The 27,576-nt window shown below is 44.8% G+C and overlaps 1 protein-coding gene across 1 annotated transcript; it reads right to left on the reverse strand.

Annotated features, from left to right (window-relative positions):
• Positions 1–628: 628 nt before the first annotated feature.
• On the reverse strand, positions 629–27,576 carry T265_01368 (hypothetical protein; the record flags this gene model as incomplete). The annotated part of the gene is made up of 13 exons (XM_009165374.1): positions 629–1,368; positions 3,885–4,380; positions 4,647–4,848; positions 8,750–8,907; positions 12,945–13,709; positions 14,975–15,266; positions 16,375–16,679; positions 18,494–18,659; positions 19,887–20,184; positions 23,833–24,079; positions 25,475–25,757; positions 27,121–27,287; positions 27,374–27,576. 13 exons carry the CDS (start codon positions 27,515–27,517, stop codon positions 971–973), a joined length of 3,921 nt encoding a protein of 1,306 aa, XP_009163638.1.

The raw sequence follows: 27,576 nt of genomic DNA on the forward strand, positions 1-27,576 counted from the left end.
CTGGAAATTGGAGACAATTTCCAGGAAGATGTTCAAATTGTTTGTTCGCCTGAAGGAAAACGGAAGTACGTCATGTGTGTCACGAATGCGGTCCGATACCCCATGGGGTTGTGTATTTAACCGACATAGACACTTTCCGACCATGCGTGAGAAACCTATTCTACCAGTGGAATCAATTCAACTAGATTATCCAGTTGTTCGGGATCCATCACATAAAGTAGCTTGCCGAGCAGTTACCCTCTTGAGCTTTAAACGGATGGTCTGAATAGTTTTCGTTCAGCTGTAACGCAACTCTGAGGAAGCAAGAGGGCTGAAACTCTGTACGGTTGCTCAACCACGGAAACGACCGAAATGTCATGGATGCAGGGCTGTCGGCCTAGGGCTCGCACTTTATCCTCTGAGCTGTTAGAGATCCTTGGATAAATCTACTTGAAGTTCCTAGTGATCGCAGACATCCGACAAGGCACAGCTAGCGTTCATTTGCTAATCACGTAAATGTGCCCTGGATAGTCTTTTGGGTGAGCCATGGGGGCTGACAACTACATTTAGACTGGTGCCAGCGATTTCGAGGACTAATGACCTGCAGTAAACAGGGGAATAGTAGTGCGAAATATTAAAATTTCGTTCAGTAGACCTCAAAGTTATGATTGAAACAGATAAACATGATTGATTGAAACGACAGCTGTTATTAAATACGTCGGGCAAATAAAAGTCCGTACGAAAAACCGTAGAAACCGAACCCGGAAACAAAACAAAGAAAGAACTGACAATTGTTCAGAGGTCACAAATTAGTCGAATGGACAAGTTGATGGGCGATTGGCAGACGTAAGAATCACAGATATGTGCGAACTAATAGTGGCGGGTATTGGAAAACCACCAATTCCATGCACATAAACTACGATGAAACGAAAAATCAAGGTCATACAACACAGCAAATGGGAAGAGAGAAACCTTCATTCCGATCTAAGGACTAAGGACCAGGAAACGCGGTCGGCGGCATCAAGGCGGTCATCGATGAGGCAGACGGTATAGGGTTTGAAAACGTCAGATCAGAAGTCGTCGTAGCGATGAAATGTGCTGCAGCCGGAGAGTAATGATGTGGCATGCTAGTCCCAGGATCTACAGGGAAGACATCAGGTGGAAGGGGTGCAGGGAATATTGGGTTATTCGAGTTGTAAGACGTTGCAAGCTGGGAGGCGATCAGGTTTGTCTGAAGAGCCGGCGTAGGCGCTCGCTCTGTAGCGGTGGGTTGATATAACTGTGCGAGTGCCGCTGGTGGCCGGGTTGCAGTATTCCTCGTTTTGTGATGCTGATAGGCAGGAAAATACGAAGGCCGAATATCCTTGGGGGTTTGTTGTGACAAGTGACCTGGAAAAGGGAATGTAAGGGCATTCAATCATTACGTTAAGTTCCAAAACCAAGTGCTCAGGGATTACCAAGTTGTTGGAGATCTGGATGTAGGTTAGGTGTTACACACATCGACCTCCGCTGTTCTCAGTGACATTACACCGTTCCCACAGGCGACAACTTTTTGACAACTAAAAAACTGTTAAACATGGAAATAGTCAAGAACGCCCTGAGAGGATGAAGGGATGAATTAAGCCCTATATTTGGTGCGGCAATGATTCGGTTTGTATTGGTGGACGAACAACGACAGGTGAAAAAGCTAGGGAAGTTTTGGTTGTCTTACCACAGGCGAAATACGGAACGCATATATTAGTTGGCAAGTTGGTTAGTTTTCCGGACTTCTACGCTCTCACATTAGTTCGGAATTCGTCCTCGATCTCCAACCTTCCGTCATCACGAAAAGAAAGAATCATGTTTACAGGAAAGACCGTTTCATTACGGTGGCATGAAATTTAGCGTGGGATTGCCAAATTTTGAAAAACGACTCCAAATTTGCAGAGGTCATTCATGAATCTTTGGGACGCAAATTCCCCTCCAGGCAAAGATCACTATACAAAAACCGGACACCATATTTTCTAGTATTCTGGCGTCAAAATAAGAATCAGTAAAGAGTGGCTTTTGCATCTTTTGTTGATGAAACAAATTTCAAGTCGGAGGCCCGCAGTCAATTTGGAGGCGTTCATGCTGGGATTGGAGCCCGGGTCATCGATAGTTCAGATCACCTGTGGTTATCGGTGGATAATGTACAGCTCGTCCTGTTACATATGAACACGAAACCATGGTTGGAGACACCATATGATGGCGCTGGGGCCCTTTTGAGGTCGATACATTGCATTAGAAAGGCTTGTGGGTTTCACATTGTCAACGCTATCTTCGCAGTAAAATATGCGTATGATTTGGTCAAATCAACACAGACAGCTCCAGGACAGTCGGTCTTTTGTTAGCCTCACACAAAAGAGGTTACATCGATGGTGGATTGGGATATCTGGTTAAACTACTGTGTAATTAATAAGGAGGCAGCCAGAACTTTCAGATGCCGACCCGACCAATGGATTATTTTGAGGCGAAGCGTCCAGTATCCATCATGACAGACGTGAAGGCACCTACAAGACCGGAGCGGGAAGAGAGAATAGCAACCAGACACCAAAAATCTGAGGGACTGAAGAGACAAAAAGCGAAACAACATGGAAAGCCATAGGAAATACGTGACATCCCGGTACTGCGCCAGATGATGCAGTCCAGACTGTCAACCGAAATCCATTCGGTCCATCCACAACCTGAGCAGATAAGATGTGTTTTGCTTCCAAATAAAACTACCGGACATTTGTTTCGTTACTTCCTCGGTTGTGAAGCTACCCTTACCTGGGAATTGCGAGTTAAGACCTTGGCTACGTACAGAACTTTACAGCTACATCGAAATGCTACTTGTTGTAGGTTACCGTGTGATCAACTTTTTCGACGTCTCTTGGCTGTCCCACACTCTGTATAATATGCACTATCAGCCATCGTGCTGCTTCGCTCACATAATGCATGATGTCACCCTTCATCGCTTGCTTATGGACACAGCTCCCGTTCGGTCTAGTCTTGATTCTTTCGCCGGCAGTTGGTAGCACGCGCATTCAGTAACACATCAGCCATCCAAGCAGTTCAGCATAACGAAAGCAACCGAGTGGGCTTGAAATATTTTCAGATACATTCGCAGAACTTGAAAAAGGACCGGTGCACGTGGCACCGGTCAATTGGCAGCTTTGGTTCGAACCTCTTTGAATTGGAAATCGCGCTAGTGAGGTACGATACGCTGCCCTATTTACCAAGCGTATTCACATCTCTAAATTGATCTGTATTGTGCTTCCCTTGATGACACCTGGTCCTGTGGCGAACAGTCTTCGAGACATCCAGAGTGCTCAATGATTAGCCCATGAACTTGCTAATTGGAATGCCCCTAGTCCGAAACCAACGTATGTACAGAGACTGTTGCTGTCGAGGTCCGGGTAACCCCGTGTTTCTTCATTGTTGATACGTGAGGAAAACGGGTAGGCACGGACGCGAACTGTTGGAACCTGACATTGGTCAACGACGGGTTTCTTGAGCTGAACACCTAGTTCCGGAGGAATTTGAAGAGACTCTATCATCCCAAGATCCTTAATGTGAGGGGGTATCAAGTGGCTCGGCCGTGAAGCGACAGCAGTTAGAAGTGTCAATTTTCCACAGTGACTAGCGCAGTTCTCCACCTGGCAAACACGGAGTGATATTTTGGAAGTGTGGTCTTCACGGATAATGACGAAGATTTAAAAAAAAGTGAAAAACCGACTCAGTTCTCATAAAAAGAGATGAGCAGTGGGACTAACTAACAGATGCTGGGCATAAGGACTGCAAAAGACCAGGTAAAACTTTCGGGCTAAACAAATGCAGAATGCAAGCATGCAATATGACTGCTAGGTACACCAAACTAACCGGTTAGAAGAAAAGAAACTAACCAGGTGGAGGTGGTAACGGTGGGCAAGGTGGCGAGACCTGTGCTATTGTGGTATTCACCGACTGGGCAATCGATGAACCTGAGGAGGGATTGGAGTATTGTGAATAATCGAAGGTAGAAGGCTGAGAATAGGTTGTCGATATGCCTGTGTAAAGTGGTGGAACAGTCGCACTGGTGTTAAAATGAGGTGTAAACACGGGACTGGAAACCGAAGAAAACGAAACGGACTGCGTTTGGGTTGTGGGGAAAGACGGTCGAGCTTCGTGCGGAGCAGATGGAGTGGGCAGAGTGCAGTTGTCCTGCGATACAGTGGGCGGGATGAAACTGCATTCCCCAGCTACAGAAGAGGACTCAAGTTGCTTTTGTCCAACGGGCACCACCGATTTCAGAGAATAGACTTCTGAGAGTAGAAACAATGCAGTGTCCTCAGACTCCCAGTAAGCAGCGTGACTACCTAGGGCGAACAAGTAGTCGCTGAAGCTCTCCAGCGGTGCTTCCTGGAACACAGTAGGAGAAAAAGTGGGAAAAGTGACGTACCGGCATAAACGAGTTAAAATCCCTACCTACTGGGACAAAAGTGGATGGACGTCTGCAAAAGCCCTTTTGGTGACCGTTGTCCACTGGCAGACATGGTTCGACACAGTGAGAAAACTAGTTCATCCTCACTCAGGGAACAATTGGAGTACATTGAGGTAAAGTAAGTATATTTTAGGGCAACTTGGGAAGGCTGCCACGGAGTTAGACTAGACTGAAAAAGACTCACTTGAAGTACGAAATCTATACGTCGCCTTTGGTTCAACTGACTGCTAAAGCTCAGCTCCGTTTCGGATGAAGGATACTCGGCGTCGTCACGCTCACCGGGCTGATTGTCCAGCCGTGATAGAAGTTGCTTGAAGACGTTAGTTTGTTCATCGTCATCTCCAGTGCCGTGGCTATCAGACTCATCAGTCTGATTGGCGAAAAACCTTGAATAGCGAATTAGAACGTAAAGGTGGAGCAAAAATAAAGAACTCATGACGGACCTTAGTCACACCAAATTAATGTACATCACGAGTGTCTATATGTACAGCGAACTTATGGAGTTCGGATACATAGGGAACGAGTAAACCAAACATCAAGTGTTAGCAGCATTACACAGAGAAAGAGTTTGGTACTGTGCGGTGAAAGACAATGGGGTGGTGTAAGGTCCGGGTACAGCGAGGATGAAAAATAGCTGGGTTGTAAAATCCCAGTTTTTGATCAGGCTTGTGTAAAAGCAAAATTATGAATTCTATAAACAGTTCATGCAGTTGCGAGTTAGCTGCTTGACACCCCATTGTGTGCTTCACAGTCTGTGAAATTCGGACCTACCGTGATCATTGACATATGAATCTTAAGAGCAGCCAGCTATTCCTCGTAACAGCTGATCATTAACTACAGCGAGGTGAAGGCCGAGTAGTTTCGCCCTCGGAGGGCACTGTAATTAGTCTTACTCGTGAGAAAGAAGTGGCTACGACCTTGAGGATACAAAGAGTTGAAGGGCGTGACTACTAGCACTAGTATTCTATTGGCGTGTGGAACTTATCGGTACACGCGCAAGCACGTGATTACAGTAGACATAGTACATGTAGTGGATGAGTGAAGTTATACGAAAAGCTGCCATAAACCCAGAGTTCTGGTTTGTTGCCGCGCCTGCGCGGCGCGTAACCGGGACACTTCCTAAGCCGAATAAACAGGCTTCAGCTTATGGTCACTTTTGAACAATTTTGCAAGAAAACAGGGTGAGGGTCACTGAGCCAGATATAAAAGATAGATCAGTTAGAGCTATATTAGCTAGATGAAGATCAAATCCGCAAAAACACATAGTCGATCTCATCAACAAAAGGAAACGGCTACGACTTTTTATAGTTCAATTAAAACTGGCTGGGATATTTTGAAGCGCTATTGACCAGGTATTTGGTACGGTAGCTTTCAAAATATGCGCTCTACTTTAAGAGGGGCTAGATTCACTGGGGGAACAAACTTGATCATATGATAAGTGTGGAGAAATGTTGCTAAACTGATCAATTTGTGGCACGATCAGTTATGAAACAAAACGAAATAAAGTAAGGCAGGCACTCAGTTAGTAGGCAACTGTACCAAACGAAGACACGGTTTTTGTAATTCAGGAGTAACCTGCCCAAAAGAGCTGACTGCATTTGCAACAGTATACACTAACTGCTCGTAACCTGCCACTGAATAAACTCCCAATGGATTGGCTTCCACATGGTAATCTTTTGTCTGACAGCTCACAAAAGCAGCGTATGACGTGAGCATGTGCCAAGGTTCTCCGCACCCGAACCTACGGGTGGTAGATGGAGATCCCGCCACCCTCACTTCCGAACGTGTGAACCGCAGACGCCGAGCGAGAACTGCCATTTTCACTAACCAAGTTGAACATGCCAATTCATACGGTATCCTTTGGTAGGGCTATTTTGGGATTAGTCAAATTCACTTATCCAGAGATTTTTACACGACGACTGGACTACTCTGTGTCGGTGTCCGGTATACCTGCCCATTTATCTATAAGGTTGTAATGGTTGTCCAGTAAATATAATTTCAAAAAAATATAAACAAAGCGACCATTGTTGGCTTGAGATTTGAACACAGTGGTAAGCGAGTGTACTTAGAGGGTTGCATAGCTTGACACTATGACGCCGCAGTTATCCATCCGATTACGGATCTTGTTAAGCTACGTTAAAAGTTGCAGAGAACAGTATTGCGGAATAGCCATTTCTGTTGACTAACCCTGGCTTTCCGGGCTACTCGAATTCATCAGGTTCGGTTGAAGTCAGCTGCCTGCTCTGAGTGCTACAGCTCACAGATGGTTAACACACCGCTGCACTTGTTGAGCAAACCAAAGAAACATGATTCTAAAATTAGCCCATCAGCTGCGTCGATAGAGAAACACCTAGGGACCCTATTTGAACGGGACAAACGATACGAACTCTTGAGGATTTCAAACCCCCCTTCGATTACTCTGTGGTATCCGTATCTACAGACCTACATTTTCAGAACTTGATTGCGCTGCCTTATCACAACCAATTATTAATGATCTCCCCAAGGCAAACCAATTTAGCATAGTCAAAATTTAAAAAATGCCATGATATCCCACCACCAGATTGCTGCCTGATGTTTTTGAATCGGCGTTAATCCAGATTTGGGCCATTCGAAGCATGTTAGTCGGATACAGCTACGTTTCTGATTTTTGTGACTTGCACAAAAGGTTTCAAATTACATGCGGCGTGTATGCACTGGAAGCCACTCGGGGTAGACAGGTTAGATGCATCTAAGCGAAGAGCGGCTGTGAACACGGGTTCGAAAACGTCGCGGACACAGGAACTGACTAGGACCAATGAACCATACATGAAGGAGTTTGAATGTCCGAAAATTTTCAGTGTATATCCTTGTCTACGAAAAACACTGGGACAATTCAGTCGAACTTTGATTCCTGTCTAATTCTGTGGAAAACAAGTTGAGAAATATCACTGAAGCACGTCGAAAGAGTGAATGCGCCGAGCAAGTGTAACAGACGTCAACATAGTCTCGGATGGACTCGGAGTGAAATAAGAAAAAGCAGAAGTATGGTGCTGATGAACGTTCCCTCACCATAATCTCAGTCCTACGTGCAATTGGTTGAGATGCCGATTTTTTGGTCCACCAACCGATGGTCATTCCATATCGAGGGATCTGCTTTCCTCAATCTGCCGAGGCTGTTATTGGACTGGGATTCCCTAAGGTCACAGTCAGTGACTGGTGCCATTGTGGACTCTGCGTACTTACGACAACTTTATGCGTGGTACGCTGAATGTACATTTTTGCCGTTGACTCTCAAAGCAGACTCAGTATGGCGGTTACTTTATGTCAGGTGTGCGAACCTTGACTGTGCTAGCGCTGACCGCGCCTTCAAGAGCATTCAGCACTGTTTGTCCTTTCTTCGGTTGTTGGTCTTTACACGCTTGTCTCCATACCAAACATTCTCGGTATTCATCTTATCTGACCGGAACTGTTAATGGTACGACTTTGAATGAGACACTTCTTTTTTATCTAATATTCTCCTGTAACCCCTCCACATCCATCGCTTGCATTTACTTTTTATGTCTGTGACCATGCTTTTCAAAAATAAACGATAGTGATGTGTGAGAGTCATCAGCAAGAGAAAACGTTTGGTAGAATCTGAGTACTGCCAAAGCGATAGTGCGGTTCGCATGGGGACCGACCTACCATTGCGGGTGAGCTATAGTTACGGTGTATATACGAAGGAATATGATCGACAGGCGAATTGGCCAAGGCCTGTTCACAGCCATCAGCTGGCCTGAGCATGATGGTATTAGAATGAACGCTAGTAATGAAGTGCCCGTGCCATCCATAATTTACATTATGTATATATATATATATAATGTATATAATATATATAATATAAACTCTTGGTTATTTCATTGCAATCACTGTGTTGGATACAAAAACAACTTGGCAGTAAATGAAGCCAATTTTATGTGGCCCCCGTTTACACGCCAGTCTCTTCCATTCTACGCAACAAAGTGGGTTTGGGGAGCTAGTTAACATGAAGAGGCAAAGCGACTATTGTTCAGTAATAACCTCGGACAAGTCTGACTTTTTGGCGAATACTGTATATACTCCAGAGACAGCCAGCAGATTAAAAATATCGTTAAGTCAAAAGTAGGACACACCTTACGCAGGACACGGTTAAAAATAGGTCAGCTGAACTTTTCATATGAAATGAATCGATAATGATAACCTAGTTCGACCTTGAAAAGTAATGATTACCGATCTATTATTCCATCAGGTACGGAACGACGTTCAGAGCAAAACAATCACATGAATTACCCGTGTGAAATGGCGAATTCTTGAAGCGACTTCCAAGTCGATTGTACTGATTGATATAATTTCGCTTTCAAATCGGCACCTACGCGAGCCAAGTTATCACGTAGTTGAAGATGCAAACGTTTCCGTCCTTTATGGTGAGGCATGAGAACTGCACGAGGCTGTTGGATACAGGACAGGATAAAGAGGAAAGATACAACGAACTGCAAAGACTGAAGTTTTTTTTTTTAAAAAAATAGGGGGTTTGGTATGTTCACAATTTGAAGAGGGAGAGATAAATTAAAAGTTTGTAGATGAAGCTACAAGCATAAAAAGTGGAGTGGGTGTTCGAAACCAAGCCAAAAAAGGATTATTTTGCTTGGTGGAGAAAAGACAACTGTCACGCCACGGTTGTGGTGATGAATTCGGTAACATGGGAACAAAGATAGCGATTGGAGAGCAAGTGGTAACTATACTACATGGCGCGAAATCTCTACAACGCTAAATTGCTATTGTTCAAAAACATGGACTTTCTCTGAGATCAGATGCTTTCACTTCAGAGTGGAAAGGATTGAGTAGATGTGATGATAGGGGATGTACTTCGCACCAGATCGCTTCTAAGCAGTTATGATATAAAAGTCGAATTGAGAAGACTTGTGGCGTATATGAGACAACCTCACTGAAATAACTGCTAAGGGCGTAAATGTTGTCCGTGATAGGCCGGTGATATTCACTCAAAGCACTATGTATGTAGGTGGATAGGAGCGTCACACGTAGTTCATTGATATCACCTTGCCAGATAGGAGAAACACTGCCTTAACGATGTACGATGCTGACTGAACGCAGAAGGTGAATCGACTAAGGACGACGTTAAATAGTTAACTGGATTCTTAAGATAATATAGTGGTCATGGTACGAATTCGAAGATTACAAAAATAAGTGAGTGCAATGCGCACAGAATTACACTTAGTCAATCAATATACGCTTCCCACACAAACATTCTTTTGGGGTTTCATGTACGGTTCCGGCCGAAAAGCAAACACAATACTGACCAAGTTGGATCGCAGTTAGCCGCCAGCAACAACAACCCGATACACACAAACCTCCAAAACGGACGCCCAAGCCATTTGGTTACTTCTAACGTTCACCATCTGAAATAATTATGGCGATAGACCTTTCCTGGTTGTATGATGGACTCGCTTTGGATTAATGGATGCTGTGTGTCCAAAACGAAAATCTAATATGCAAGCGACATTGATAATATGACGACTCCGTTACTGTCTAATCGCTTCCGACCGCATTCAACCGATGATCCGGTTGCGGTAGCAACTAACAGAGAGTGCTGTCCTTGCTCGATGAAATACTGGTTAATGGTCATCTCTGAGCTGTTCATTTTACAAAATTTGCGGAAGCAGTCCACAAAGTATAGACGAATCACTTCCTGTTTATTAGCGTTGCATATACCACAACAGAACGTAGATCAGACGAAGTCAAAGAGAGTTTCGATAGTGCGTTACATCATGTACTAAAACAGCCAAGAGACTGGATGATATCCTCGTTGCCGGTGGCATGACCGCGTAAGTGGGGCTCGGTCTGGCGGACGCATCAGATAACAAACGAAAAGCAGAAATACTGCAGTTGCGTGTTGATAGCAAGTTGTTTAAGTGCAATACAAACTTCCGAAACGATTGGCATCGTTTGGTCACATGGTGCCTCCCACAACTGAGAAAGTTTGCACTTCAAATCGATCACACCATCAGATGCCACTTGTGGTTCACTCCAAAAAGTGTGAGTCGTGACAACGCACTAACATCATGCTGTCCCTATAGATAATTCTTCGCGTTGCGTGGTGAGTTCTGTGCTTGGGTAATGAATATAAAAGATATGACCATCAACATAGCCCAGTGGGTTTCGGCCCGGATTTTCTATGCAGTTTACTTTACAGAACGTTTGGAGTAGTCAATAAAGAATTTTTAGGTAAGACCAACACTCAAGAAGCAAGTGAAACTCATCAGGTTAGGTGGTTTGGACAAGTCCCAACTACCAGCGCTGTCAACTCCGAACATTTGTTGGCGAAAGTCCTGTGAAGGGCAAATCGTGAGTTGGCAAAAACACCTGAGGGGTGAAAACGAGCCAAAGGAGGTCAGATAATGACTTGGCGGCAACGTGTGAAAGCTATTACCAGCGAACTCAGCCGCGCTGGTCGTTGCCATCTCTCTGGATGGGGACCCCGGGACGGGACACCAACGGTTGGAGATATTGTCAGACATGGTATAGTCGCGCCCTCAGTGGCGCTCGTTCATCCAAGCTATTGCCTTCAAAGCATAGCTCCCTTCCCAACCCCCCACTCAACAGTCCACTGACAGTCCTGTACTTACGTCCCAATTCATCAGCTCCCGCCTCAAATGTGCAGCTATCTACCCCACCCCCCCAAATCATTGGTGAACGAAACGGTGGCAGCTACAACCACTGTACGACAAGTACGAGGTCCTTACAGCTGAGGAGGATGAACTAAGGGCGGCAATAAAGAAATGGGTGCCTTGGGATCTTCGCGCCCTCCCGGTTGGGAGAATTTCTTTGCACCAAGTTTAATTACCATATGGGACATGACATGTAGCCGATCCCTGTGGCTAGTATTCTGTCACTTCCTAGACGGACTAAAGTTTGTCGTTGTATGATGGAGCTGTTTCGGATAAGATTCAGAAAGGACGTTGGGGCAATCCCACTGATGCTGAGATGCATTTTTGTTGCTGTCACCATGCATAATTATCTTGTTCTTGACCATTTTTGCACAGAGACACCAGGTGGTTTGCTATAATACTTCTCTCTTCTCCTTTCTTTTCACCCTTTACTGGACATTCTTTCTCATGTTCGTACGGCAGTTATGCAGGAGCATTTATTACTGGTGTATTGCTGTTGTTGTTGGTTCTTGTGTAGAGAAACTGACAAGCAAAAAACAGCACAGAAGGAACAGTTGTTCCGCGAAAAAAGCTCCAAATCAGCGTTCCTTCTTCGAACCAACCAGAACACTCTATTGCGTTATTGAACAAACTTAGCACCCGATTTTTCGACCCATTGCTCTCTTGCATTCGATTGGCGTTGCTACCCTCATTCATGTTGGGGCAGTTGTAGCTGCGCAGTAAAACTGGTCACCGTCGAGGGGGGAAAGTTAATAGGAATAACTGATAAGCAGGTCACTTGGTTGTACTAGCACAAAGAAATATCACCAACAGTTTTGTCGAATCGGCCGTGGAATCTGTACGAGACAATCCAGAACGACCTGGTAACCATAAAACACAGTACTTCACATTGTTCCCAACCACCATTTTCATGGTTGTTTAGATCCATAAAGATCTTGGCTAAATCCCTGAAAAATGCTGTTTCGAAGCCCAGAAATCCATACGAGCATGTAACCTGAAGCTAGTCAGCAAATTGTGGACAGAACGCGTCGTACTGCACCAAATCACAGAGATCTGAAAGCCAGTGAAGGAGCATTGGAGATGCATCGTATTTAATATCAACGATGTCCATTGTATCTTTTTCCATTTAGGAAAACACCTCACAGGACAGTTATTTCATATTTTCATCAGGAAACAGTGAAGGATTGAACATGAGACTTTCTCGATGTCCGAACTCGCTGTGACGCAACTGTCGCTTACCGTGGAGGCTTTGTGATAACAGATCTAAACTCCATCTTAGCCTTCCTCTTGACCCTCAATGTTGCGCACATTGAGGCCATCATGAGTAATAGCTAATTTGGTTGCTTCAACAATCCATCTTTGGAGCTGAGCATTTGAAACAATAAGACGTTTTCACCGCTTCCTGCTCATTGTTGACAACAACAGCCGTGTTGAACGTCGGTACTTCACACCCTAGGGTGGGACGAAAAAGGTAGAAAGTGGACTCCTGCATAGAGGTGACATGAAATTTCAATGTCGGTTCGATTGAACCATTGAACCAAAGAGTTGGTTAGGTCGTGACAGGCGAGGAATTTTATACGACTAGAGATGTGTTTCCAACGCATTCATGCAACGAATAAACGGTTAACGAATGACTGATTCGGATAGAGCTTAAGGGAACACAAAAAAGTTACGGTCACTCAAGACAAGCATGAGAATAAAACAGTTAGGAATTACGTGGAGATGATGTTTCATATGCTAGTTGACCGATAACCGTATGTATTCGGTAAGGCAATTTAAAAAAAGCCTAAAAAAATTACCTGAAAAGTCGAATCCACCAAAGTTTCCATCCGGTAGGCCACTGGATCAAACGGATGGAAAACGTTGTAAAACATAGGACACGTAGGTAGGTGATAATCGGTGGATAGTTGCTTAATTCCTCTGGCGGTCAGAAAGAGAGGCAAAGGCGAGCCCAGCATGAAGAATGCAGTGATAGGAAATCCAAGTTGGGGGTAGATTACAACCGGCATTCCGAATCCGGCTGCCAAAGCAGGTGATTGGGCACTGCCTTCCAACCAAAACGAATGAGACGGGAGCTGGACCGATTTATTGTTGGAAGTGAGGTCAGTTTGATTTGCACGGCCAACACGTGGTTGCTTGGTTTTCTCATTTAACCACGTGCGTATCACTTGGCTGGTCTGGTTCTCTGTCAATCCGGTTTGTACCAACAACTCTATCAACCTATTGACATCAGCATCATTCCCCAATTTACCAACCTCAGCCCCGTTACCGGGACGTCCAAGATCGGAAAGACTCTGCTTTCCGCTGTCTTCATGACCGACCAGTGACCAACATTCAGTCTCTCCTCCGGTGCTACTGCTTTGCTCACTTTTATCTGTAGTCATTTCCTCATTTGTACGATCCTCTACAGGATGGTCATTGTCAGGATCATTGTCTTCTGAGGAGGTTTCAGGGATTTCAGCAGAATCAACCTCTGGTATAGTCTGTGAGGGTAAGCGCTGATGTGCCAGCAAATCAAACACAATCACCGATCCCAAGCTATGTCCAATTATAGAAAATCCACCCTGTAGATAGGAAGGTTGACAGTAAAATAGAGTATAGATAACCAGAAGCAGCTAAGAAACAGGTACGACCAACAGTGAACTTGAAACTTGCCATACTATTCACTCAAAAAAGTACACAAGCGATCAAACACTAATAAGTGCATGAAGGTAGATTGAAAGCTAGTGCCAAAATTTGAGTCACTATCTAGCTGCGTACCTTGCGCGCTCACTTCACTGAAGGTCCACTGCTAGGTTGTTGTGCAAGACATGGGACTTGGTGTACATCAAGGCGGGTGCAACATATGCCCCCATCGATCAGTCAGGCTACCGCGCACTTTGTAGCTAAAAATCCGCTCCCCATGGATGTTGAGCTATCGTTGACCTTTCATACCAACTAATAGTACTTGATTGCAAGAAACACAACTGATGAGGTGTGAAGCAAAATAAAGCCACCGGTATGACGGGTCTAAAAGTAATGCAGCTTAGACCTTCGGAAAACGAAAGGAACTGGGCTCGGATACTTATAAACTATGCCAGAGATGAGGTGTTTAGGGTAACATAATTAGATGTTTGCTGCCTTGGATGCTTCGTTTCTTAGGTCCTCTGCCCCAGCTTTCACGACCATCCGAATTTCAAGTGTTCTGTATTCCACAGACAGATTGCTTGTCATATCAGTGTTTTCTAATTCCTGGCCAAAACTAATCGTTGGTTTGTGGGGCGGGGGTGAAATGATTACCATGTAGGTGTAGCTGGCTGCCCTATGCGGTTGAGTGGAAAAGCTGCTGGCCCATCGGCCCAGTTTAGCGATGCAGCTATATACTAGGGTTCAAATTATGTCGTTGCGCAGATGATCTGCGAGTGACTGTCGTAGTAATAATCCGGATCCCTACATACGACTCCACTATCACAATGGAGTGATATGAAATGGGAAGGTGCAGTTACGTGGCATGATTATGAGGGACATAGCAGCCTGCGTTGGAACGATAGATTAAGATATGAGTTGTGCATGCTATGGTACGTACAAAGCATCGCGATCGAAGAGTGCACAATATTTAGTGCTATGAGACAGTAGCAGGCCTTTAGTGAGAGGGTTAGGTAAGGCATTAAGCTGAGTAGTGTCCACACGAACGCTCAATCCAGCCCCGGTGGCGCGCCGGAGTTTGGTAGATCACGTGCATTTCTTCAGTTAAAAGCAGCGATAGAAAAGAAATACAGGCGACAACTGAGTGGCCTGGGAGTCGTCGAATGGCTGTATGCTTTACATCGAATACAACACCAGGACTTACAGTATAGTTCGGATTCCTAGCCAAAAACAGTTCCCGAAAGCGGCAAATATCTTTGGCCACAGCGTCCACAATCACTTGACAATATCTGGAACTAGTGTAGAACAAGATGTCAGTCAGCGTTCCGTTGGTGAACTGGCGCAACTTGGGTATGCTACGCAACGTTATCTGACTGAGTTGTTCGTCCACACCAGTGGCATCCGAGTGAAGATTGTCATGCCACATGATCGGAATGAACTCGGCGCGACCATCGTGATGCGGAAAATGACTACGAGCAATTTGGCGAGCGGTCCGACTGCAAGAGAGAGGGAAGTGCGCGAAAGTCATAAGCGCGGTCCGACTGCAAGAGAGAGAGAGGGAAGTGCGCGAAAGTCATAAGTAGATGGTGTGAAATCATCGTCGCTCACGTCAGGTCAAAGTACTTTATGAGTCTGCAAACAAGCCTAATGACACCGCCATGAGCCTTTCAACCACCACATTGGAAAACGACCCTGTAAAATATAACATAAATCACTGACGGAGATGATGATGCATTATTCCAAGTATCATTATCGGTCACTGCTTGTGTTAACTGTATGTGAACATACTAGTAGTTCGGGTGCGTTTATTCGCTGTTCATCAGATGCCTGCCAGTCTGTTCGTCGACACGTGAGACGTCGTCAGACCGAAGAATAAACCAACTGCCACCCGACAAACAGCCACCTGCTGGTGTTAACCGCTAGTCAACAAAAAATAAAACGGCTCTCTAGTTACTGGTTCCAGTGTAAAAGCCGTAAACCCTAGAAGTCAAGACCGAAATTCTACCACATGAGCACAACAGAAGCACGTCACGTCACGTGAGTGAGGAGGACGACAACACATTTGATCGGCATAATATATACATGCATACATGCATACATGTGAATGTGCTTCACGCAAGCCTGGTACGTGCTAAAAGACCCATAGGCCACAATACATGGAGATAACAAACCTGCAAGCACATTGTTAGTCCTACAGGGTTTCCACTCACAGGGGATCGAGAGGAGTAGTCTAAGACTGATAACAGCTGGGCTTAACAGGAGCGGTAATACTAACACTTCCACTTCGGAAATTCAATTATACAAACTATAGGACAACGTCACCTTCCATGCTGCGCTGGATAATAATAATAATAAACGTTCAGCTGTAACACCCTTTCGGTGCCCATTTGCCATGCCACCCGAAGGAAGTATGAGGGCCGGGATACTGCCAGGTTGCCCAAGCGGATCGCGGTTTTAAACCACGGACCTTCCAGTCCGCAAATCCGCGCTCTAACCACTAAGCCATCTTGCTGCATTGGATAGTTGGGATAAAGTGCTTCAGAAGGAGAAGGATGAGTGACATTGGAACATATTGGTACTCAGTGTATGGACAAGACAGCTTACCGCAATCCGTTCACGCACTCAACCAAACCTTCTCCTCTCAAGTTGTGGACGGACCCGATTCCATGGACAACAAAGTAGACGTGATCCACGGGAAGAAACTCGCCCTCTTCCAACTGTTGTGTCAACTGTTCATCTAAACCACGACGTATAAAACAAACCCGACTATCGTGCTCAGCCTCGCTAAGGGTAGAGATAGCCTTTGGGCGAAGATCATCCGAAGAAGAGGGTGTCTTCTTCGTGATTACGGTCGATGCACCAGGCGCGGTAACACTTGAATAAGGCCATGCACGGTACTGTATCATTGACTGGAAGAAGTGTGGTCAGAGATGCACATTAGCTTTGCATTAAAGTAAGACGATAAGCCACCAGCGCTGTTGGTGGTATCTTAAAGAAAGTTAACACAAACCACTCATGGTTTTATGGTTAAATGGCTAGCAACACTAACACTAGATGACGGGAAAGTAGAAATACCCGGGAAGAAAGAGAAAGGTTTCACAGCTATTCCTCCAAGGTGAGCTGAGTTCATTTACGAAACTTTTAAAGTTGTAAGGAGAATTGGTTATATTTCCCTCACCATGCTTTTTCATGAAAGCATGAAAGAAATATAATCACCTCAAACAGTGTACCCTCTTGCAAAAAACACTGTATTCTGATGGAGCCTGAATGTAAAGCATTTTAACCAAGACCTTCAAGGTTAAAAACACATAGGCATTTCACTAGCCATGACATGAATAGAAAAAATACTTTGATATCTCGAATGAAGTACCATCCGAAACCGGAGACTAACTTCATGTGGCGCGTTCTGTTGGAGAATAAAAAATAAAACGGCATACTGAGCCGGAATTCAGTTAGGTCTCCAGGTAACGCCATCATCTGCGTCCAATTCGATGTTCAAGTACAGCGTACAGTTAACGTTGAAACAATACAACTCTTCGATCATCCGGGATGACGCTTTTCACGTAGCGATAGAGAAAACATCCTTGGCGAAAAATATTTGGGGTAGGTATCGCACTCAATCTTTTCCGTTTAATGCACCATTTACTGTGACTAGTTAGTCCACGAAACAAAGTGCGACTCATCCTTGCACATTTGAGCACTGAGCAGCTGAACAACGGTTCGTAGACGGAAAATGGCTGTTTCCTGCAATTCGTGTTACAGCACAAGTAACCTCCTTGGACATTCCGTTGCTGGACATGAACATCAGAGGGAATGTAAAGCTTTTTTATTTCAGATGGTCGTCTTCTGAAGTTAGGAGAGGATTTTGTCAAGAAAAAAACCCGGCAGTTTGGCTCATTCAAGTTGAATCGCATGAAGTTTCCTCAGAAGTGGCAGTCGATAGACTTCTGGCAGGGTAGAGATATCACAAGTATCAGTGTATCCTCATGGACTACACGGCCGCCGACTGCTCACCTGTGCTACGACTGTTCGCTGGAGCTATGAGTGCCACAATGAGTGACCCGACTAACTGATCTCGGAGAAAGTTCCTAATGAAACCAGCCCACTCTGGGAAGTTGTGTATGGTGCAAAAAGGTGGAGATCCATGGGACGGGATTCATACAGAAGGCCTATGTAGATTGACAATCAAATCAGCTGACTGTCGTCATCATCATCATTATCAACTGTACTTGTCGTACAGTGGTCACAACTGTCACAGTTTTATTCACCGACGATTTGGAGAAGCGGGTTAGGTAGCTGCGCACTGATGAGAAAATATAGGATTGTCAGTGGACTTTTAAATGGGGAGATTGGGAAGGGAGCTAAGCATTGAAGGCAATAGCTCGGATGCACGAGCGTCGCTGAGGGTACGACAGGGCTATGTCTGACACTGTCTCGTATTGTTAGCATTTTACTCATTATACTACCAAAATATGTTAAAAGATGCTGCTGAAGAGAGTATCTTCTGAAAAACCGACACATACTTCTCTGGACAGAGATTACTAAGACCTATAAATCCTCCACTCGTCTAGAGTTCATCCACCTACAGGATGAATGTCATGGGTAGCTACCAGCGAGCTAAACTAGGGAATGTGGCCAAATGGAGACGTCCACTGCATAAAATAAGCTGAAAAAGATTTCCCTCATACAGATAACATACGCATAAATATGGAGGACCAGTTACCTGTGGATTGTGAAAAATGAAATAATCAGTCCCACCACGCGGATCTTCCGAGGGCAATTCAAAACGCTGGCCCCATAGATTGTTCTCAAGAGTCAGTTTGTATTGTACCTCCAGAAGATCACACATACGCTCAGAGAACGGCAACACACGAGCCTCATTGGGAGAACTGTAAGCGTGGTGGAAACGGAGGCACCAAAATCAATGGTTGATCCGAATTCGGGTTTTAGCGCCAAAAATATCAGTTTGAAAGATAGTTCTAGAAAAAGTGCAATAAATAACATCCATCTGTGGAAGTTGACAACATGTTTCGGTTTCAGTTGGGCCTGGATAACGAACACGTTGACGATCGCCAGACTACTTCAAACGAGTTGGTGGCTGATGGAATGACGAAAGCCATTGACAGAAGAAAGGCTGGTAACGATAAGACATGGAACTGAGGCTTCAGGTGGCTATTGTCATTGCAGATCCCTCTCCTGAAACTGTCAGACATAGCTCACAACGTATAGAAAAATGAGCATTGTAACGATGATGATAATACATAGACCCACAAGGTAGTGAAGAGGGTGATACAGCCAACTGATGATGTATCCTCGTTCGCAAGTCAGTTGCCAAGCTCGACGAACACATCAGCAACCACCTGATCAATCATCAGTGATAGTGTGCAATAAGCTCATCTTCCACAGCAGACTAGCTACGTTTGGTGGGTTTCAAATAACACGACGACGATGAATTTTGTTAAGCACCAAGGGATAAATTGTCCGTCCTAACTCTCAGACCTGCTGTTTTCGGTCTCTAGCAGATCACCAGGATGAAACCGTGTTCATGAAGGACGGCTCGAGTGTGTAGCCAGAATAGTGTTCCAAATGAAATCGTTCTCGTATGAATATGATCCGTCAGCCTAAAGTTTATACCATGATGTTAGCATGAAATTGCTCTACTCGCACCTGTAGACGATGATATGCACAGTTTATCGTAGTATCCAAGTAATATCCAAAATCCTACACAAATAGCCAAAGAGACTAAGGCGGATTTCATGGACGATAAAGAAGTAGACAGGCATGCGCCTGACGGATGCGTTTGGACGTTACACAGAGGGTGAGATACTGAGGGTGAATGAACGAAATACCTAGTACAACAGTGGTTACAACTTATGGCATCTGGTGTTTGAGATGGTTTCACGTAGCTACACATTTCTGTTGCAGCGGAGAGCTGACTGGATCCGAGCCCCGCATATTGAAAAGGCGTGGGTGTTTGTGAAACCAGGGTGAGATGTGCAGGCATCCATACCCGCCTTGTAAAGAGAAGATAGACAGTGTTCGGCACGAAAGCTACTGCGTCTGTCTTATGGGGACATAGGCAAATAGAGCTAAATTTTTGAACCGTCATCACTCACCGATAAAACCAAGTAGCCCGGCGGACTTCGGTCACTGGTTCATCCCAGTAGACGGCGCGACGCTCTCGACGATTGACATACACATCATACCGCCCACCCTCAACAGGAACCACTATATCATCCTTTGATTCATCAGCAGTTACAAGGGTTTCAGAAGACGATGGACTGGCGCAACTGAATGAACTGAAAGCTTCGGCCTCGATGCGGGAATTGTCGTAGCGAGAAAACGGCCACCATATTCTGGATTGATTCACAACCGTCGCGTAAAACCAAGTGGCTGTCACTGGCTGGCAGGCAGCTGCAAAATAACAGACCGAAAACTTGACTTCCAGACAAACATTTCGGAAGCATCGGAAAAAACTGTCTCATAAAAGGCGTGAAGTTCGTACCATATCATACTTCCAACAGAGTGCCCATGTAAAACCTCGAAGAACTATATGCAAGGCGTGAATTCGTACCATATCATACTTCCAACAGAGTGCCCATGTAAAACCTCGAAGAACTATATGCATAAGTAACCCTCGAGAGACCCAGTCAATTTACTAGCTAGCATGCTATATAAAGCTTATCCTTATCTTAATAATACAACGGGTAGTATGGTAGTGCCGTTTCAGATAAACCAAACACGAGACTGATGTATATAGAAAAAGCATGCAGGGATTCTCTCTAAAGCGGAACGGATTGGGTATTCTTAACCCCGAATAAGTATGATAAATTCAGTAATTCATCCAGAGTTCGTTACCACACATTTTGGCTATCTATACATACTACCGGTCTACTTTGAACTGTTTCATTCTTTGAGCTGATTCGCTAGGACGAACTGAGTGCTAACGTTTGTAGTGAATGAAATGGGTCATTGCCGTCTTCCTGGATGGGGAACCCGAGCCAAGTCAATGTCATACATGGCCCAATCGCGCCCTCAATGGCGCTCATGCTTTCAAGCTACAGCTTTCAATACATAGCATCCCTCTCGATGAAAATTCCACTGACAACCCTGGAATTACGCATCAACTACATCAGCAACCGCCTCCGATGCGGCGTTACCTATCCCACCTCCCCGAATAATCGAACGAAATTGTGGCAGCCAGAAAATTCCACAACCCTGGAATTACGCATCAACTACATCAGCAACCGCCTCCGATGCGGCGTTACCTATCCCACCTCCCCGAATAATCGAACGAAATTGTGGCAGCCAGAACCACAGTACGGAAGTATGAGGATTTTACAGCTACTGGTGTTGCTGACGATGATCTGGAGCTATCTACTGACTACAAAATGTTCCTCAGCAGTGCTGGATTTGGGCGCAGTGAACGCCAGTGAGCAACCATGCAGCCAAACTGATCATATAAACCTTAGGTAACGATGACAAGGCTCAACACTCGATTGTTGACCGCTCTGGAATAAGAATATTAGTTCAAATCACGGTCTTGCTCGATATGGATTTTTGCTGCATTTCTCCGTTAAACCCAAGAAGCAAACTTCCCGTTTGATAGTCGAAGGACTGTGGTAACTGTGAATTAAGGATGCCCTAAAATCTTCCACATCCGGAGAAACTAATCGCAACTGGGAAGACAACTGCAATACATGAGGATGGAAACTCAGCATGTGGTGTTTCCGAGCGCGCACACATTAATCGCTAGGGCTATGAATCGCTACGGTCATGTATTGATACGTGTCACCCTTCAGGACCACAGCATGGTTCGACTACGCGGTCTGTCAGGCGTCAGCTTAAGCGTGGATAAGAAGACGTGGTGGAAACAGAAACCTTCAGAATATGTGATCCCAAAGCAACAGGGGACACACAGAGCTGTAAAGGGGGAACCAGAGTTCCGTCTGTTAGTACGTTAATAACAGAGAATATTGGAAATCTAACACATTGTAAAACTTATCGTCTATACCGCTGGGTAGAACACTTTCAATAGCAATTTGTCAATCGGCTTCTGTAATCATTTATATCATTCAACCAGCTCAACTGGTGTAGTAGTTTGTGAGTTTATATGCCTCCCCAGTTTACGAAGTACTAATATAGCTTTGTCTTGAAGCGCCATCAGGCTTCCAGGCCATATGCGCTTCCACCAGTGTTGATACAATACGGTAGTGTGTTTGTGTTCTGCCCTAACCAGACTGTCCGAACTCCTTTGGTAACAAACATCCGTTCCAGACAAATGATGCTGGACTGATTATTCGAAAAAGTTCATTCTAACCATAAAGGTGTAGGGTTTGCAAGTGCTATCACACAGCTAATGGCTCATTATTTATTCATTCATTTATATTAGCATTATTTAGCTACGGGTTTCAATAATAATGTGACTTCGATGCATGTGAAATGAGCACCAAGCAGAATTTCGTCTGGGCGTCCAGTGCACTGATCACGTCTACGCATTACGTTAAATATCTACGCAGCGTCACATATAACGATGGTAAAAAATGTTAGCCTCGAGAGAAGTCACTGGAATTCGTACATGCTCTTCGTGCACTTCTGATTGTACAAGGGTTTATAACAAACTATTCACAGGTTTTATCACAACTAATGAGGTTCGTTGAGGCCACCCTTTCTATCCACATATCTGCTTAATATTGTTATTCATATCACCATAAAATACACATTGAAATAGATAGAGAATGTTAATGTCGAAAGGACGTTTATAGGAAGATCAGTATACGAGCGCCACTCTCTGGTGAGTTAACAATCGCCTGTCCGTAGAGTCTACGCCCAGCGGGATTTCTGGAGTAATCTCATGTTTTGACAGGCGTTTTGAGCAGCCATGAAGCAAGAATGCTTCTACAGTTGCTAGGTACACACGACCCTTTAGCTTTAGTGAAACTTGTTTCTGAAACCAGAGGTGGCGCAAGTTATCAAAAGTTGCCTGCGCCTTAATCGTGTGCGCACTGGCTTCTATCACAGCACAGTTACGGCCCACGCAGCTGCCAGATATTTGAACCCATCAACATAGACACATTCTTCTCACCAAAGTCACGCGTACAAACTACACACAAGAACAATCTTACTCCGAGTTGAGAATCTTGTATTTTAGGTCTGATAATATTGGAGAAAACAGTCTACGTTACAACAACACAAAATGTTTCTGTTCGCTCTAGCTGAGTATATCAGGTAACCGAACGAAGTGAAGCATACCACACACCAGTTCGTGAAGTCCAGGACCCTACGAAATACACATAATTGCAAGATAGGACTGTTAGTGAGTCCTTCGAAATACGTAAGCTCCCAGTACTGACAGGTTACGATTCAAGAATCGACAGATTTACTTCCTATGAACATCTTGACCAAAGAATAATGAATGATGTGTGCGCTGACCGCAGAGAAGTAGAAAGACTACTACTGCTGTCTTCAGAGATGTAGAACGGGGAAACTACTTGATGAGCGCCTTAGCTCCAGATGGACGTACTGAAATACTACAAAGCTCGGATATCTCTTGGGAACCTCTCATCATCATCATCAACGACAGCATGACATCAGTGCTCGACACCAATGCTTCACTGCCGTACAGCCATGACTTATTTGAAAGCCTTATTGTAAAGAAAAGAATAAAGGTGGATGGGGGAGGGACTTAGTGCTAGCTTAACACAGAGGAAAGCCCCAGTCAAATGTATGAAACTTCCATTCATGGAAATTTCGAGGTCTGTTGCAGTACCGGCGTCTGTGAAAAAGAAGTGTCTGGAGTGCTTTACGATGGTTCAGCACGTAACGCTATTGAGTCGTGTACTATTTTTGAATCATTTGAGGATTGCTCTGAGGACAGAAACACACAATGCTGGCTGAGCGTTATCGCTCAATACCCTCAGGTTATTGCTAAAGAGAAATCTGCCACACTGAGCGTATGAAGGCAGAACATTTTGCAATCAACGAGTACCACCACGATGGCTGCGAAGATCTGCAAACACATCAAACAACAGCGTTCATTTTTTGGTAAATCTAAGAACGTACGTAATCCAGTGAAAGTTGCCTGATTCGCATGCGGTTCCGAAACGAAAGCCATCGAAGTTGGTGGGGAAATCGGTTCATTCGGGTGAGGTAGCCCAGGAGACACTTGTGTTCCTGTCATGGGCAGATGAGTAGGCGGAGGCAGACTTGGCACAACGGGCTCCACAGCAGAATGAGTGGTCTGTATTCCTGGAGGAAGCACGTAACGTGAGCGCGGACCTGAGCGAGTTGCGGATCCATGTGAAGGTGGCTAAGAGGAAGGAACAATGGTAAAATATCGGATTTCCGTACAACCCAGATACTGGAATAAAGCTCGAAAGTGGCGGTATTACTTCGACCAAAGAAACTCAATGATAGGATGAATGCCTAGTTAACTTGCACAGTTAAAGAATAAGTGAACACCTGTATCAACATATCCATTCCTGTCGTCAGTCTTCCGGTTAATTGGTGTCAGTTCTGTAAACCTGTCTTTGTATGAAAAGCACATTCACATTTACGTGCACACCTGTTGCGCAACGAGATCGATGAATTTATTTGAACGTGACCCTAACAGGTCAGAAGTTGTCATCGTCACGTTTAGGGTAAAGGGTGAACGGATCAGACGGTTTTCGCCCTATCCTGACTAATATCTACTCTAAAGGCTTCATGGAGGGCACACGGCAAAACTACCACTAGTGGGTAACGGACCATTAATTTAAAAAAGTACCTCCAAACCTGGGCAACCAGACAGGCAGGTGGGTATGATAAAAAACCTCAGGGTCTGCAGACACCTCGCTCCCAAGGAACGTTTAGTCAATCGGGGCTCCCTTGTATAAAACGCAAATCGTAGCTGGAGTTTTACTCATAACATTTATTCACTACAGTTAGTAAGGATCAATCACACTATAAGTGAAAAACATCGCGTTTAACCTATGTGCCGGTATATTGAACCCATCCACGGCCATCAACGAGTGTAGTTGAGTTGGATTTATATCTCCAGCCCGAAAAGCATATCAGGCAAGCAATGGAAGCTCAGTCACTCCACCGTAACTATCAGCTATAAACCGAATCGTACAGCGGTTACACCTACCACAGTTTGCTGAGCGATGAAGGACGACGAGGGGAGACACTATAGAGAACGAAGTTTGTAGTGCGCTTCCTTAATACGGCTTGGAGGTGTGATATGCCCCATGTATCATGGGGCTTTCCCTGGATGTGGGCAAATCTACCAGGATGTCAATTAGCTATCGACGTTTTAACTATATAGAGGTTCTCTTGTTCCAAACAGTCACTAATGCGTATGAGGCGTTACAGCTTTCAGTGAACCACGCTTACATTCATTGGGCGCGAAGCTGGGGAACTGTAGGTACTACCTATTCCATATAGTTTGAGGAATATGTATATCAGATGAGGCGTCACGTGCATCAGTGCCATCAACGTCAGTAAAAGGAGTGCTCACAGCCCTTATCCAGGAGGCAAGCTGAGAAGTAAAACAATGACATTTCTAGTGTCTGAAGACCTATCAGAGGCCACGAAGTACACAGAAAAAACTACAAAACCACAAACCAAATCAAATAATGGCAGGTTCTGATACTAACCCCGTTAGAATGTATGCAGAAGCGAACTCAACCGACAAGGTTGTGAGACAAGAAAATTAACTGTTTACCATTTCAATAGGAGGCAGTGGCGCGCCACTCAAAGAAGCGCTAGATATCGTAGCAGAAGAATTTGTTTCCACCGCTGGATCATCCTGTCCAACAAAAGAGGAAACACCTTCAGAAGCAGTAGGCGTTTGATTAGGCGGGACGAAGAACGGAACGCTAGGGAGGGTCGCACGATTGATGCTCATTGTTAGTCCCGAGTACAACTGCGTCGTTTGACCAGTCACACTCTTGCTCAAATTTGGTCTCATATGGTCCAATTTAGATAAAAATCTATCCCAAGTGAAGCTGCAAAAGAAAAACATGAAAATATGTGTTTACCCCGTGAAAAATAACTCGCCAAACGACTTCGAAATCTTCTCCCGTGATATTGGCACTACGCTATTACGTGGACTGCATTTGCTGACTGAGGATGAGAAAACTGATACGCAGAGAATTCCAGTGGACAACCGCAATGAGATATTTAGCAGCCGGAAAAATCCTCGTTTCATTATTGGTTTAAATTTAGATGAAAAATTTCTCGTTGTACGGAAAATTTCATCTCAGACTGACGCGAAATGCCAAGAAAAAATAACTCAAAGGCAGTAATGAGACTATTGTGGGAATGGCTTTGGAGTAAAATAAATCAGCTCTTAGTTTTTAAGTTGTTTTTGGGTGACCGGTAGTTCAGTATTCTTGAAAGCGGAGAGAAAACAGAAAAGTATACAGTACTTTCAGGAGAGTTTTGTATTTCCATGGTGAGAACCGTCTTCAATGTGATCCACACAGCTGAAAATGCAGTAATACACAGGAATTTCCAACAAACCTAGTCACATCCTCAATCGAAGTGCAGGATCCGAATATTCATTACCCTATCTATCTACCCTTATCTATCCGTGATTTAGACGCAATAATGTGACCATGTGATAAGCTACCCGTCGTCGTCCAGCTGTAACACCCTTTCGGTGCCTTGTCGCCATTCCACCCGATGGGAGCAGGAGGGATGAGATACTAGTAAGCCTTAGCAAGAGCAGTCCAGACTCCAGAATTGGACTCTAAGGTTGATGAAACGAATGCTTCGAACGTTGCTACAGCCGCATTCCTCAACCAAAACCATCGACTGGGGAAACTTAATTCAAACAAGAAGGATCACTCTGCCGTTGAGGAGGCGCATACCATCGTGGAATCCATCAGGAAATAGCGGCACCATCTATTCGGAAGGTCCTTTGTATTGATCAGTGGTTACTGTCCGGTAACCTTTATGTGCGATGGCGGACAGAAGAGTAAGGTGAAAATGACAAAATACGGGCCTGGATGACAGCCTAGACAGGGGAAGTCGAGTGGCAGAGGTCGGGTTCGAACCACGGACCTTCCGGTCAGTAAATTCGCGCTCTAACCACTTGGGCTATCTCGCCCAAGTATTGAAGACAATAGCATAGTGAGTTAGTCCGTAATGAATAAGTCTAGTTAGCTGAGCGAACAGCAAACTGAAAGTGCAAACTGATGTGCGAGCGCCACTGATTACATGATTCAGTCATGTCCGCGAGTATCACTAACCACAGAAAAGGCAGGTCGCAGGGTGTCCATCCACGAATGCAACAGTTGTCAACTAGCCAGCGCTTGCATTACTCGTTGTCAGTTCATACACCATCCGTTTCTCGGTCATTTTCACTCAGCATAGGCTTCGTCAAAGAGAGCTTCGCGAGAAATACGATCCTCTGGCGTGCGAGGTGCATATCCCAACCAGCGTAAACTGCAAGCTTCCATCGCGGTGGGGTTCCTTTTTCCCAAAACCATCTGGCGCACCTCAGTATCGTAAACTCGATACTCACAAAAGACCTATCGGAGACATCATCATCATCAATGACAGCAACATCAGTGTTGGCACTGATGCTTCACTGCCAGAGACATCAGTGGTAAAAGACCAAAATTCCATACATCCTTTGCCGTAGAGGCCACGTTTCTGATCCATAAAACAGCCTGGATCTTACCGCCGCAGTGAACACCTTATTCTTAGCACACAAACTGATGTCACGCCAGCGCCATAGGTGTTGGAGCTTGGCAAACATTACCCTGACCTTTCCAATTCGAGAAGTGAACTGCAACCAGTCCACTGGAACTTGTACAA

This window comes from Opisthorchis viverrini (genome assembly GCF_000715545.1).
Source record: "Opisthorchis viverrini unplaced genomic scaffold opera_v5_14, whole genome shotgun sequence".
NCBI classification, from domain to species: Eukaryota; Metazoa; Platyhelminthes; class Trematoda; order Opisthorchiida; family Opisthorchiidae; genus Opisthorchis; species Opisthorchis viverrini.